This window comes from Lampetra planeri, chromosome 20 (assembly GCF_965212315.1).
Source record: "Lampetra planeri chromosome 20, kcLamPlan1.2.h2, whole genome shotgun sequence".
NCBI lineage: Eukaryota > Metazoa > Chordata > Hyperoartia > Petromyzontiformes > Petromyzontidae > Lampetra > Lampetra planeri.
Genome location: NC_136126.1, coordinates 9,517,971 through 9,533,765, shown reverse-complemented (window position 1 = coordinate 9,533,765; position 15,795 = coordinate 9,517,971). Strand labels below are relative to the sequence as shown.

The window sequence follows — 15,795 nt, the reverse complement described above, 5'->3', positions numbered from 1 at the left end:
GAGAGAGAGTGAGAGAGGGGGGCGAAAGGGAGGGACGTGATAGGGGGAGACAGGGGGGGGAGAGTGGGAAACAGGGCGAGTGGGGGGGGGGGGAAAGGGAGGGGGGAGTGGGAGGGGGTAGAGTGGGAAAGGGGGGAGACGAGGGAGAGAAGGTGGGAGAGGGGGGGGGGAGAGGGGGGGGAGAGGGGGTGTGGGAGAGGGGGGGTGGGAGAGGGGGTGTGGGAGAGGGAGGGTGGGAGAAGGGGGAGAGGAGGGGTGGGAGAGGAAGGGTGGGAGAGGGGGTGTGGGAGAGGGGGGGTGGGAGAGGGGGTGTGGGAGAGGGGGGTGGGAGAGGGGGGGTGGGAGAGGGGGTGTGGGAGAGGGGGGGTGGGAGAGGGGGGGAGAGGAGGGGTGGGAGAGGAGGGGTGGGAGAGGGGGAGTGGGAGGGGGTAGAGTGGGAAAGGGGGGAGACGAGGGAGAGAAGGTGGGAGAGGGGGTGTGGGAGAGGGGGTGTGGGAGAGGGGCTAGTGGGAGAGGGGGTGTGGGAGAGGGGGTGTGGGAGAGGGGGTAGTGGGAGAGGGGGTAGTGGGAGAGGGGGTGTGGGAGAGGGGGTGTGGGAGAGGGGGTAGTGGGAGAGGAGGTGTGGGAGAGGGGGTTTGAGAGAGGGGAGTGTGGGAGAGGGAGTGTGGGAGAGGGGGTGTGGGAGAGGGGGTGTGGGGGTGTGGGAGAGGGGGTAGTGGGAGAGGGGGTGTGGGAGAGGGGGTGTGGGAGAGGGGGTAGTGGGAGAGGGGGGTAGTGGGAGAGGGGGTAGTGGGAGAGGGGGTGTGGGAGAGGGGGTAGTGGGAGAGGGGGTAGTGGGAGAGGTGTGGGAGAGGGGGTGTGGGAGAGGGGTGTGGGAGAGGGGAGTGTGGGAGAGGGGTGTAGGAGAGGGGGTGTGGGAGAGGGGGTGTGGGAGAGGGGGTGTGGGAGAGGGGGTGTGGGAGAGGGGGGTAGTGGGAGAGGGGGTAGTGGGAGAGGGGGTAGTGGGAGAGGGGGTGTGGGAGAGGGGAGTGTGGGAGAGGGGGGTGTGGGAGAGGGGGGTGTGGGAGAGGGGGGTGTGGGAGAGGGGGGTGTGGGAGAGGGGGGGCGGGGTCTCGGTCGAGCCCTCTCCCGGACGTGACGTCATATCGACCGTCGTGGCCGCGCTGGCTGGGGCAGTGAGGCGCGCGTCTCAGCTTAACACTTTTTTAATTTTCAAACTCCGAATTAAGATTTCTCACCATTTAAACGACATTTGGCTTCGCGCTCACCAACCCCCCCTCCCTCTCCAATCTCACCCTCACCGACGTTTGAGCTTCGCTCGCCGCAAGTCGCCAACGTTCCCAGCGGGGCGACGATGTGTCCCACTGTCAAAATATGAAGAGAATTTTCGTGACTGCGGCTCTGCTCGTCGTTATCCTGAGGTGAGGAGAGACGGGGTGGTGGTGGTGTGATTCTCTTCGCTAAGAAATGTCTGTCGAGTTTTAAAGAGTGAGGGGGGGGAGTAGTTGATGATGACCCGGGAGATGATCATCATCAGCAGCGGCAGATCGCTTCAAGTTGCGATAGGGGTGGTGGTGAAGTTACCACCGCTGATGATGATGATGCTGCTGCTGCTGATGATGCTGCTGCTGCCCAATGGATCTGTCCTTTATTTAGCCAGCAGAGACACACTCACGCTTGTACTATTAAACCAGTGGGATTATCGGAGTGGCTATAACCTGGCGAGAGTGCAACATTTAGCCAAGATGATGATGCACTGCGGCGTTATTGTTAAACCAGTGGGATAATCAGTGGCTATGTAAGCTGGTGAGAGTACTGTACAACATGTAGCCAGCAGAGATGCACTGCGTCGTTATTGTTAATCAGTGGATAATCAGAGTGGCTATAACTTTGTGAGAGTATTGTACAACATGTACCGCCACTTTGCTGTTACACAAGTGGGATGATAAGAGCAGTTAAACAGGTGAGGGTTCAGTTAAACCACTTTATTTACCAGTAATACATTACAGTAGTCAACCATGCTGCAATGTATATGATTAACCAGATGATATACTGTATTGAACCATTGCATAATACTGTACAGTACCAGGTGAGCGTATTGTTTAACAAAGTGAGATCATTATTTATATAGCCAGGTGAGAATGCAGTGTTTAAGCATTAATAGTTTAGCGAGATAGATATGATATTCTTGGTTCTTTCGGTAAAGTCACGTAGAAGGGAAATAATAAAAATATAAATAAAAAATATTTCTCTTCTACGTGACTTTACCGAAAGAACCAAGAATATGAATTCCTGCAGTCACGAAAGCTTTAAATCAAGAGATATATATTATTGAAACAGGGTTTCATGTATTTAACCAGAATACCATACACGGTATTGAACCAGGTACCCGTTATTAACGACGCTCGTAAGAATAACTTTACTGACCCACACTTTGGGTCCTCATCATCATCATCACGATCCATGGGAAGAGAGCTCCGTCGGTGTTCCCTGCATATTTCGTCATTTGTTTCCACTTTCCTCTCTGTCTTGTTCCAATATGCTCAAGTCGTGGTCACATCTTTCTGGCATCGATCTGTTGTGCCGTCGTCAAGCCAATCTCTCTTAGGTCTTCCTCTCTTTCCGGTTCCTTCCGTTTTTCCGATCAATAAGAAAAACAACAAGACACTTTTTTAATCTGTGTGGAAAATGTTGACCCATACCTCGAACCCAGTTTGGTGTTTGATTTGCAGCACCAAGGGGAAATTCGCCACGAATGGTCGCAGCTGTGCCCATCTTAGAGGCCTCATTCACCCGACCGATCTTTCCCCCACCTGTTCATAGGCAACTTGCTGATGTAGCTCATTGCAGATTCAGGTCCGCACGCTTCTGCGTGTCGGGGGGGGGGGTAGAGAAGCTTGCTTGCTTGATTACTGCTGCTGCTGCTATGAGGTGTGGTCCTCGAGTGATTCATGATTGCACATCATTTGTGGGCATGTGAGATTGACTTTTTAACAACAACAAAAAGGCCTTCAAAAACCATGGCGCGATGCCAAAACGGGACATCACTACAAAGCAGCAATAGCTGCTTGATCAAGTTGAATCCACAGGAATCCGGTTCAGATTGAAACTTCGTTTTATTTTCATGTTGGCAACATTTACGCTAAGGTCAGCAGTGTGAGCTCACGTTCACTTACGTTGTGGCCTTGTGGGAGTGTGGAATGCTTTGCTTTTATTATGGCAAATAACACGCGTTAACTTAGCACGCTCAACCATTCTGTGTTATCATTTTGTCGGTAAGACATACTTGAATTGACCGAATTACCGTGCCAGTTTGTGTTCTATGCACGTACATGATTATTCTGTCACAGTGACGATTAATATTTGACTATTAAATGCTGTAATTTGAAAAATGTACTCGTTTTAAAGTAATTTAAATTAGATATGTACATTTCACAATCACCAAAGCTCCGTCATAAATAACGTATTTTTTTCTACTCATATCACTACTTATGTAATTTATTAGGTTTGAGTCGTACCACTTGGCACACATCAGCCCAGTCCTGCTATCGATGTGGCAGGGACTTTAACATGCACATCACAACAGACGATGCATTCTAGAAAGGCTCAATAGTCCACAGTCACTGCTACAAGACAAAGACCTACCAAGCCAGTGAATAGTGACTCAGCATTCAGCATGTTGACTACATGAATCAACAACCAGTGAGGCCCGGCACAAACACAACTCTGGTGGGTAGCACTTATGACTCTTCATCTCCATTGACAGGCCATGTGTTATTGTGTGGAAGGTCCACATTTCCGCGACGTGTACGTAAAATACGTATGTTAATGGCTTTATTTTGGTAATTTCGAAAAGTTTTTTGGTTTTGGCCATGTTTGTTTGTTGTAGTACGGAGTTAAACTGATGGCCTTAATCTAAGTTATCTTGTGGTTGTTGTTTGACTTGCATCCCACTGGGATGTTTGCACACGGTGTACGGTGCTTTTTCTGCAATATTTTTCTGTCTTTTCTTGGATTTTCAGTTTGCATATAGTCACTTTAAGATGTTTTCTTGTTCATGTTTTTTGTTTGTTGCGGTTGCACCCGATTCAAGAGCCGAATGGCTCACAGGGCTATACCAAATAGATTAAACTGAAACTTAAAACGTCTTTCGCAACGTACATAGCCAACCGTCCTAATTGGGAGATGCAATCGGAGGCAGTGACCAGTATCTCTACAAAGCTGCTCTTCATTTTATTGACCCAAGAGGGAAGAGAGACAATTCTCAGAATCACCCCACCCCCCGTCCACGATTCGCTGTGCCACAGCCTCCTGGCCAGTTGCTCCATACCACATTTCAATTATGGGGGTGGGGGGCAGTCTCTTTTTAAATTTACCATAAATAGAATTAATAAAGTATCTTCACAAATGAGTATCTCAAGAGTCTGTACAATAGGCAGGGGAATCAGATTTTTATATATAAAAAAACTGGGTCAGAGCAGAGAGAAAGCAAACCCACAACACAGTAAAGATTAGCACGGTTGAAGTGCAACGTACATACAACACACGTACAAAGGTTGACCGGGATTCCAGAAGGGGAAGAATTGTCATTTGCAAGCATAGGAGGAGAGGAAAATCTTAGGGAATGGACCTGGATGGAGTTGGCAGTGTGCATGATCAGGGTAGAAAGTTTCGGAAAACAGCAGAGGAAGTGGAGTGACCACCCTCTCCAAAGCTGCCCATCTCGATTTTATCAAACTCACATGGTGCAAATCACACACAGTTGGTGTGAATGGCAAACTGTTTTTAGTTATAGCATGTGTGTGCATGCTGATGAAGGGGGACAATCGAGGGTTATTTTTGTAACGAGCTTGTTTGCCCGTCCTAGGACGGAAGCTGTAATATTTACGAAAAAATTTAGCAGAGTATAATTGTATCTTGTGTTAATTTAATGGCAGTGAATCTTGCACAAAAGTATGCCATCAAACACTTCACTGCGTTTCACTGTAGCACTGTATTAATGGCAGTGAATCTGGCACAAAACGAAGTCATAAAACACTTCACTGCAGTTCACTGTAGCACTGAATTAATGGCAGTGATTCTTGCACAAAACTACTGTACGTCATAAAACACCTCACTTCATGTCACTATAGCCCTGTATATAACTGACCTTCAATTTGTTCAAATTCACTGCTCTGATACTTTATTCTCTTCTGCTTTCGGTCGCTGGGGTTTAAATAAATTGGAATTCGATACAATGTCTGGGAAATCATCTAGATATAAAAATTTTACCATAATGTAGAAGCATAAATTAGACTTTTTGTCTCAAGTGCCGAAGAAATAAATAAAGACACCAAATTCACTTTGTTGCTGCATAGAATTATTTATTATATGAACTTAAAATAAAGAATCGTCAAACTTAAATCGAATTTGCAATTTTTTTTTATTTCTGCTCGACCTTCTGCGGGAGTGTAAAAATCCACCCGCTCATGAATATTAATGACGGGGGGGGGGTGCGGCATGTGGAGTGTTACTACAAACAGACATTCCTGGCTCATTATAGTATGATTTTCGCGCAGTATAATACACTGAGATGATGTCACTCAGAAGTATGTCATTTGGCAGATGTCACATATGTCACAGTCAGCACTGATTGCGGACAGCTCATACCGTCATGGTCACAAAGGGACCCCTATTCAGTGCCAACTGTGATCTTGTGAAAGGATACACTTGCAGCATCTTAATCCCCTCTTGCACCAATGTCTCCCTAAACACACTCTCTCCATGAATAAGTCAAGACGGCAAGGATGCTGTTTCAGCGTCATAAGAAATATAATGCTCTTTCCTTCAGCCTTCCTCAATGATTTCCTGTAGCACTCAATTTGTCACCAAAGTGTAACCTGTGATTTTAACATGATGTTATAAGCAGTATTCGCAGTGATGAAATGAGTTATCGTGGAACACGTGGTAATCAATGCAACTTGAGAGGAGGGAGAGCACAGCTGTTGAAGTATGGCGCTGGAGAGGACGATTGCATATCTCTCGGACAGCAAGGCCAACCCACGAAAGGGTACCGGTAAAATATCTCGACAAGTGTTCGTCGTTGCAAGGCCCGCGGGACACTGGCGGACCCTGGTGGCCTTTAGTGCCACCCCTGACACACGGCCTCCGACAACACACAAATGTGAAAACAATCCCCCATCGTCATGCTGTCAAAGCCCAATTGTTTCAAATTTGTGGCGGCCCTCGTCACTGATGATATCTTATCGGCGAAAGTGCCCCCCCCCCTCTGAAAAGTAGTGAAGAACACTGCTGTGTATACTGTTAACCTTTGTAGAAAGACAGGAACGTAAGTGTTGTGCGCACATACTTAGGGGACAGTCTGGATGAAACTGTTGATGTCATGTCAGGTTAAAGGAAAGAGGAACAGAGGCTTAAGACAGGGGTCGGCAACTAAAGTAACAAGTAGGGGCATTTTTGTTCGAAATCGGTAAGAAACTCAATATTTCCAGAGCCGCAATGCATGTGAATACGAGACGGTCCTTAATAAATTACGTCACGAAGCAGTGGGGCTCCGGCGCCGCTGATTGCCGACCGCTGGACTAAGATGAACAAATTGCATTGTATATTTTACTAGCAGGACTGCATACGAATGTTTATAGGAAAACCTAGCATCATGGTGAGTGAAATATCCTCATCACCGAGGTCACAAACACTCGGCAATGATGATGATAATGATAGGGAAAAATGCGAAAATATTGACTGAGAAGACCCATTGATTGATGGATCTAAAACGTGTTTTTATTTCACCGAGTTAACACAATTGTCAACTTGTTAATTTCCAATATTTTGCTGAGACTGCTTAATTATTGTTTTTATAAATAGTTTTGGCTGTCATTGTTGCCTTTCTGGTTATGGTGGTCGTGGGGGAGCTGTAGTGCAGCAATTAGCGCGGTGCTACCTATGTTTGATTCCTGCTCACGGCCACCAACACTGGTGATGATCATCTGAAGCGGTGCTGAGCCTCCCCTAGGTCAACTCAACCTCAAATGAGTACCTAGTGAAGTTTGTAAACATCGCCACGTCTGTGCGTGGTGCTGGCCACCCCGTTGTGTGCTCATCACTAACATCACTTGCCAAAAAAAGTCTATCAAAGAGGGATATTTGTCTGCTTATTGCACTGTGGCCTACTTTGCAATAAAGGTTTTATAGCAATTGGGTCAGTCATTGAGAATTACATGTTTTGTGTTTTGATTGCATCATCTGTTAGGAAAGTCTTGGAGATGTTTTTTCACTTTGAAATGTAAATTGATCATTTGATTTTGTAGAATTAGCAAAGTTACCACATCGCGATACGTATCGATGCAGATATTTTTTATGCCACGATGAGTGGAAAATATCCAGGGCACTGCGCTGTAGCAATGGCAGGGTGCACTGACCGCTCAGTGTGGTCACAAAGTCGGGTTGTTGTTTTGTATACGTTAGTTATTAAAATATTTTCTCCAGTTTTTTTTTACAGCCGATAAAACATCCTCTATTTCAGTTGTTCAGTAACATGTTTTGGTTCTTCAGGATTTTTTTTATTTTTTTCAAATAGTTTTTCCTGCAACGTTATCCATTTTAACATGTAGTGTTATACGCGTCAGTGTTATTTTGATGTCTGTTTATGAAGCCTGTAATGTTGACGTTAACGGAGCTGGAGCAACTCATGTTTGACACCTGTTCTTGTTCTCAATATGAAATCCACAAGCCGTAATCTAAAAGTTATGACTTAAAACATAGGGGATTATAAAGTCCAAGTCATGAATCTGTAAGACCTTGTCTCGATAAGGAAATTGCAAAAAATACTCAAAAAAGGAACTGGGAAAACATTTGTAAGTGGCACAGTCATGAAAATAAAGTCTTGGGACTCAGTGGGGCTTTCCTGGGAAATATATTTTCATCTAAAAAAATGTGATGTTTTGCAAAAATATTCAATAACAGGACATGTTCCTAAGCCTTGGGATAAATTCTGCATATGCGTCTCCATGCTCAAATGGATATTGGACTGCTGCCCTTCTGTGATGAAAACAAAAATAACTCGTTCGTATGGCAGAGTCTAGTCATTTTATAACAAAGTCACTGTTGATGTTCCACAAAGTAGCTCTCATTTTTTTGACACTTCGAGGGCTGATGAACTGTGTTGACCCCAAACTGACATTTGAACTCACGACCTTTAGATATTAAGCCTAGCGCTCTGGTCACAGCACCGATCCGGCCTGATTAATACATACACAACTTATCCACTGCATTACAAAATAGAGTGCAATAAAGAATGAGTTTATTTAACAAAAGGAAGTACATTTATCGGCAATGCAGCTGGGAATCGGTCAGTGGGAGAGCATGTGACCATAAGCGATGTTGTCAGCCCAGTGACTGTGAGCGAATGCGCGCGTGAGCGTGAAGCGGAGGCTAATGCGAGCGTGAATCAATGGCCTCTGTTGCGGACGCCCATGCGCCGCTGCCGATGTCGAGCCTTCCCCGTGGCATTGTCCGTTTTGTTCTGGCAATTCGCGACCACGAGGCTATCTCCTGGCGACACCGCGGGAAGAATTGTCGCGTGACGACGAACCATAAAGACATACAAGGGAAAAAACAACCCAAAAAACAAATAGCCGTTACCTAGTAGATAGGCGCCTAGGCTGTGTGTTCAGAATGTATTGCGCGATGTTGTGGTGGATAATATAAATAGACATGCAGTGGCCTTTATCACCAAGTAAGAATGATCAGGCGCATCTCAATGGAACTTACGTGACATGACTCCCATATATTTTTTAAACATCGATGCAGTTATATCACCAGCACCCATTGGCGAAGTATGTGTTTGGTTCTGTCTTCCTTTCACAGAGTTTAATAACCGTCTCTTCTGGTACCTTCATTTGCCTGGGTGGTGAGAGCACTTTACTCAGTCATATGGTCACAATTCAATTATAAAGGTTCTTTGGGTTAGGTCGCATAAATATAAATGTGTCGTTAACCCACTACCACCCGACACAGACAATTAGTAGGGTTTTTCACGTAAACAAAACATGCCAGTTAGTTACTACTTCAGGACACCGGCGTGTTGGAAAGTAAACCCACAGCATTTACAATTTGAGTACGATGTTTCGCTGGTGATTGCAACCAGCCTCATCAGGCGATTTTCCATAATTGTGAAGAAGTCTTCCTGTTTCAGTCTTAAATAGAGGAAAGATGATGTCATCACTGTGAGCCTATCAGGTGTGAAAACCAGAGGGAGTTAGTGTAGTCATATAAATTGTAATGGATTATGTATATCTGACAATATGCAGTACCTATTATTGGTTGGGTTAGTCACAGTTAATCAACATACAGTGGGATGCTTTTTTGTATTTAGTTTAGTTTGTCCTTCCCCAGAAGGTCACAAGTTAAATTCTCGCTCACGGATTGACTTATCCAGTACTTCATCCTTCAGAAGTTTCCACTGGAAAGTCAAACGGTGGTTACCGTCTGGGGATACTGGCTTCTGCTGAATTTCACCACTGATTCAGCATTACTACATTGATGAGCACCACCTCCATGCTTATTTGAGCATGGGGGCCCACGTGTCACGATTCACTTGACTTTGTACGTCATGTCCAACATTGTAATCTTTACAATGGCTAGATAAAGCAACGTTGCTATAATATCCCAACAATTCCTTCTCTACATATATTTGTTTTGGTAACAAACCCCATCACTGAGTTCTCACAGAGCTTAGTGGGTTTCAGGTTGATAAAACTAATACATCCTGTATCACCATTTAGAAAAATAATTATAATATACAGGTTTCATAGCAGCTGTCTTCGTTTTTGCCCGTTGAATTAATGTCCCTGCTAATCTATATGTTGTGTAGTAGCACCACGGGGAGACGAGGAATACTATAAGGGCTGTTGCCCTTTATTAAACCACTCTCACACTCGACATCCTACACTCACACCAGTGTAGGTTCACTCTATCTCCGTCCTTCCCCGGACACTTAAACTGTTTGGACCCTACCCTTGGCTATCCCTTGGCTCTCTCACCCGTCTGCCCGGGACGGGGGATCATCCAACACAGTCCCGCGACGAGGAGAGACCCTGGTCCTCTACCCTACTTTTTTACTCTGGCTATCCCTTAGGCTCTTTCACTCATCTGCCCGGAGTGGGGGTTCAGCCAACACCGCTCCGCGACGAGAAGAGAGACACTCACTCCAGTCGGTCCTTACCCTGGCTCCCCACGAGGACCCCACCTTCGTCACGGGGTTCCCCTTGAGAACCCCTTGGGCGCTCCTCCCCCCAGCTCGGCCCCGGCCTTGTTCCCGAAGGTGCTCTCCAAAGCTCCTTACGTAACCCGTGACGCCCGCTCGCACCTCCTTCTGTCTGCTCCCTCATTGGTTACTCACAATACTCCTGTACATATAGGTTGTTACAGAATAAAGGAAGTGTAACCAGTAGCACAACTGGAAGGTATTTGGTGAGAACTGTTAAAAGAACAAATGGCAGGGCTGCTCACTCACGAACTTGCGTTTTTGAAAGTGAGTTCGACCGAACACTGGTTTGTGTAGACACGGTACGGATAATAGCATACCTCATATGCAGGGTGTTTGACAATATGTGCCTCATTAAAGTTCACCTCTCAACACCACCCACCGACTGACACAAGCGTTTGTGTTTTGGGTTCATAGACCTATTGCGAAGGTGAGGGATTTGTGACAAATGGTGATTGAGTGTAGCCTGGCAGTAGATGAAAGGTTCTCGTTCGTGAAGTAAATAGATGGTGTGCCCCAACTTCTCGCCACGAGAGTTATAATTTCAGCTTTGATAGCGCACTGTATTCGTTCGCTCTCGTAGACAGAGAAAGACTCGGTCGGAGGCACCAAAGACGTACCACAGAATCAGAATCAAAATATTTATTGAAATTGGAGGAATCCGATGAGCTATAAAGCTCTTTTTCGCAGACGTCCAGTCGGGACGGGTGAGATCATTACAACAACAAACAGTACAAACACATGATAGTCGTGCAAAGTACAAGAAAGGTAAACAACTCACCCAAACACATACAAATAAGACTAAACCATCCCCATTCTACCGGGCAAAGCCCACTGAGGTATTAACTTATTTTTCAGAAGCGACCTGGCCACAAATAATAGCTCAACAAAGTGGCCCATCATTTTGACATTGAGGCAGCCGCGCAATTACCCAATCTCTGTGGTCCTTTATATATTAAGGTGTTATCGGTTATATAATGAGTGTTTACATGTTGGAAGAAACTGGAGCACCCGGAAAATAACACATGCGTTCAAGGGGGAAACACTATCCCATACCGATGTGGATTCAGGTTGATTCCACATGTGTTTCTGTACTGCCTTCGGCAAGCCAGGGTATCGCACTTTGGCTTTGAATGGTGCGAAGGAAGTTCAACATACATACATTGTATTTCTATTGTATTTTTACCTTACTAGGTAAGACCCACTAAGCTATATAACTCTTTTTCAGAAGCGACCTAGCCACAAATGAAAGCTCCATTAAGTGGCTTATGTGGACATTTACAGCAGCTAAATACTCTAAAACGCATGTTGATTCTAAATGTGGAGGGAAAAATGGAGGAACTGGATAAAAATCTATGCAACCATGGGGAGAGAAACATGCAACCTCCAAATATACAAGCGTCAGGGGCGGGATCGAACCCACGACCTTTTTCATACCAGGCGAGGACGTTAACATCTCACCACATGCATAGACGCGCACGGGAAGGGAGTTTCACAACATTTGTGTGACCCACCAACCCTCGCCTCCACAGTGCTGGACTACAGGCGTGCATAGTCGGCTATTCACGAGTGTTCATGTTCCCAGCCATCCTGCGTGTATTCATTCCACAGTAGCCCACAGGATGATTTTCTTTTCATTTGGAATGTCTTTGCTGCACACGCATAAAATGCCATGTCATTTACTGTAAACTTGGCAAGCGGTGATTACACTAACTGCTTGGCTACATTTTCTACTGACTAACATTCAGGTTGTGTAACCTTTTTCACAAATATTACTTACAAAGAGCATCTCCATTACGTGCAGTTTTAGTTACACAGTAATGTGTGCAAAAGCTTTGCCCCTTCTCATCGAAAGGCAACAGCAATTCCCCCTCCCTTTCTGTTGCCATCGCCACGCCTTGCAACCACACTGCATTCTGCTGGTGGCATTCGCATGCGACACTGCTGTGGAAGAATTAATATTTGTGATTTTAAATAGCACACTACCAAAACTTCCAGTTGCTCAGGGTTGACTCATCCTCTTCATCATCATTATTACCATCATCGTTGTTTTTGTCATCTCTTCGTGAGTATTAATTGCTTATGGTAGTGTAGAATAGTACTTCTTGACACCAAGGAGGATTGTAGAACCAGACGGAGACGAGGATTCTTACTTAAGGCTGCTTGCCGTTTATTCACTCAATAACTTTACTACCCGGCTTCACCCGAGACTTAGATTCTTGTCTTGGATTAATACACGGCCTACACGGAGGGTGGGGGGGGGTGACATCAGCAGGCACACTGCGTAACGATGCCGCATGCGGGTGACATCACAGATGTGACGTCACCGCTCACTTGCCGTGCAAAATATCCTTTATTGCGCCCCCCCCCCCCAAAAATACAAAAGTCTATTTTTATACTTTTTGCATTGTGTACAGTCTGGAAGCTACCCACATGCCAAATTTCAAGTTGCGTGTTGGGAAGTATGCTAAACATTTCGAACAGACACACACATTCACAAATTTCCCTTTTATATATTCACTCATACACACTCTGTCCACTGTACACTCACTGGTTGTTTACACTCTCTGCACTCGACGCTCACACCCGTTATGGCGCACGTCAGAGCTCTGTCCTTTACACGGGCATCCCTTCAGCTATCTATGCCCCGGTATGGCTTCCCTTTGAACAAGACCTGTTCATCTCGAACTCTCCTTCGGCGCCGGCTGGGATGTCGTCCACACAGGCTCTCATTCCTCTCTCTCTCCCAACGACGGCGACTTCACTCTCTCCACGGCGACCCAGAACTCATGCACACTCCTGCTTATATATTGCCCCTCATTCTGAGTCCGTACGTGCTCCCACTTAAACTGCCGTCTCCATGGTGCCAACCCCCTGTTCCCACAAGCACACCTGTTCGCCCCCAATTGCCCTCACTCATAGAGAGACTTGCGCAAGCTTGCATCATGCATGCCCTTGCACGCACTTTCCACAAACTCAAACTTTCCCACGCTCGTCCCTCGCGGTACTCCTCTACATCACCCCCCCTCCCCCGTGAAGAAAAATCAGCCGACCCGGCTGTCAATGTTACCTTATTTAAAAAAAAATCTAGACGACCCCTACGACAAGCAGCAAAAACGTCACAAAACAACAACACACTCTAACACAGAATCCTCAAGCTAACACCCCTATAGCCACAACATAACAACAATATAACACCACCAACAAACCAAGAATGCAAAAAAACAAGGGGGAATGACCGTCTGCAAGGAAAACACTACCGGATGGCCAATGTCGAAAGTCCCTCCAAGCAGTGTCCCGCTGCGCCCGTCACACTAACGGCGCCGGCCTGCTCCCCCCCGCAAGCAGCAGGCCCCTCGCGCAGTGGTGGTGCGCTCTCATGCGTGCCGGCTCACCCCACAAGCATGAAGCAGGCGGCCCCCCAGACTCCAGACGTCGGGAACCATCTCTTCAATCGCGGGCTCCTCTCGCTCTCACAGCCGACGTCCTCCCCCACTCTTCTTACTCCAATCGCACCCCGCTCGCCATCGCAGGGCACCAGCGGCGTTCCGCCAAGCCGGCGCAGCGCAAAAGGCGCAGCAGCCTGCAACAAACACGCGGCGGCAGACACACAGCGGCGGCAATGGCGCCCAAATGCCGCGTGCCAAATGGCGGAACGCCCACAGCCGCGGTAATGGCGGGAACGCTGCAGCCAAGGAGCGGCGCGAACCGACGCAGCGACCCGACGGCGGCCGCGTCCCCCTGCAGCTCCGCTACTGACTCGCCAACTCCCAGCCACTTTATCGACGTTAGCAGCTGGTCTAGTCGGCCGGCGACATCGCCCCAGCTCCGTCGATGGTGGCCAGTCGGGGCCCGCTGCCTCCTCCCCCCCCAAGGCACATCACCGGGGCCCCGGACTTCGGGGTTGTCGCGGGTAGAACTCTGGTGCATCCTGCGTCGTCCATCCGCACCACTGGTTGGTGCTTGCACTTCGTTGCCGGCTTCTACACAACGTCAGCGAAGGGTTTCGGCTTCTTTGAAAATAAACAGCATTGCTCTTGCGAAGGTTCAACGGCCACTTCCGACACCAAATGTAGAATAGTACTTCTTGACACCAAGGAGGATTGTAGAACCAGATGGAGACGAGGATTCTTACTTAAGGCTGCTTGCCGTTTATTCACTCATACACACTCTATCCACTGACTGGTTGTTTACACTCTCTGCACTTGACGCTTACACCCGTTATGGCGCACGTCAGAACTTTGTCCTTTACGCAGACATCCCTTCAGCTTTCTACGCCCCAGTACGGCTTCCCTTTGTCTACCCACTCGTCTGCCCCGGGCGGGGGATCATCCAACACCGTCCCGCGACGAGGCTGGGATGTCTTCCACGCAGGCTCTCGTTCCTCTCCCAACGACGGCGAGTTCACTCTCCCTCCGGTGACCCAGAACTCACGCACACTCCTGCTTATATATCCCCCCTCATTCTGAGACCGCACGTGCTCCCACTTAGGCTTCCGTCTCCATGGCGCAAACCCCCTGTTCCCACACACACCTGTTCGCCCCCAACTGCCCTCACTCACAGAGAGACTTGTGCAAGGTTGCATAATGCAGGCACTTGCACCTTTCCACAAACTCAAACTTTCCTGAGCCTCGCGGTATTCCTCGACAGTAGTAATAATAATAATGAATGCTGGTGAGACTCCCACTGTTGAAGGCACCGGAATCTTCTATTTAGTAGGCATAATTTTCTGTTCTAGTAATGTTGAGCCTAAGCTATCAGTGTGAGCATGTGGGGAGCCTTCATTTAGCTTTGTGATGACGACGATAATGTTACTAGCTCTTACACAGCTCTTACATGGGGGTCATAAAAGCCATTGTAATGAACACTGGCTACAGAATCAATCAGGTTACACGTTTTTTCACATGTGGTAATGTTACAGTGACATTGGACTTTTATCACTGCCATACTTCATCTTACATCATGTGTACACGTATCATGTTGGGCTTTGAGGTGCTTTTTGTTACGGCCGCCCCTTTGCAAACATCACCCCTAAGGTTCCCCGTGTGAACTGAAGTATTGGATTAAAAAACCCAAAGATTTCCAGTAACCTTTAGCATAACAGAATGGCTTTCGTGAGAATATTTATTACAGGTTAATTTAAATATATGTGATAATGAGGATGGAGGATGAGGTTGTGGGTTCGATCCCCACACCAATGCCTGTATATTTGGAGTTTGCATTTTGGCCCCGTGGTCATGTGATTTTTTTTCAGGATCTCTGGTTTTCCTCTCCACATTTAGAAACATGTGTTGAGAGTATTTGGCTACTGTTATACATTTCCACATGATAAGCCACTTCGCTGACCTATCATTTGTGGCCAGGTTGCTTCGTAAAAAGAGATATATAGCTCAGTGGGCCTTACCTGATAAAATAAAAAATAGTTTTTAGTTTAGACTACTCATTTTCGACGGCAAAAAAGTTAAGTGCGATGTTTGTAGCTAAAAAGCGTAAAAGGCCTGAACTCTGTGAGCTTGTGCACAGCTCTCGAG

General features: G+C 46.9%; 1 protein-coding gene across 3 annotated transcripts in view; it reads left to right on the top strand.

The window, feature by feature from the left end:
• Positions 1-1,133: 1,133 nt before the first annotated feature.
• LOC144724413 (SUN domain-containing ossification factor-like) overlaps positions 1,134-15,795 on the top strand; it is a 79,908-nt gene continuing 65,246 nt past the window's right edge. For all 3 annotated transcript variants that reach the window (XM_078603525.1, XM_078603527.1, XM_078603524.1), the window contains exon 1: positions 1,134-1,421. In XM_078603525.1, the coding sequence (XP_078459651.1) occupies positions 1,375-1,421 (47 nt within the window). In that variant the 5' untranslated portion in view covers positions 1,134-1,374. The remainder of the gene's footprint in view (positions 1,422-15,795) is intronic.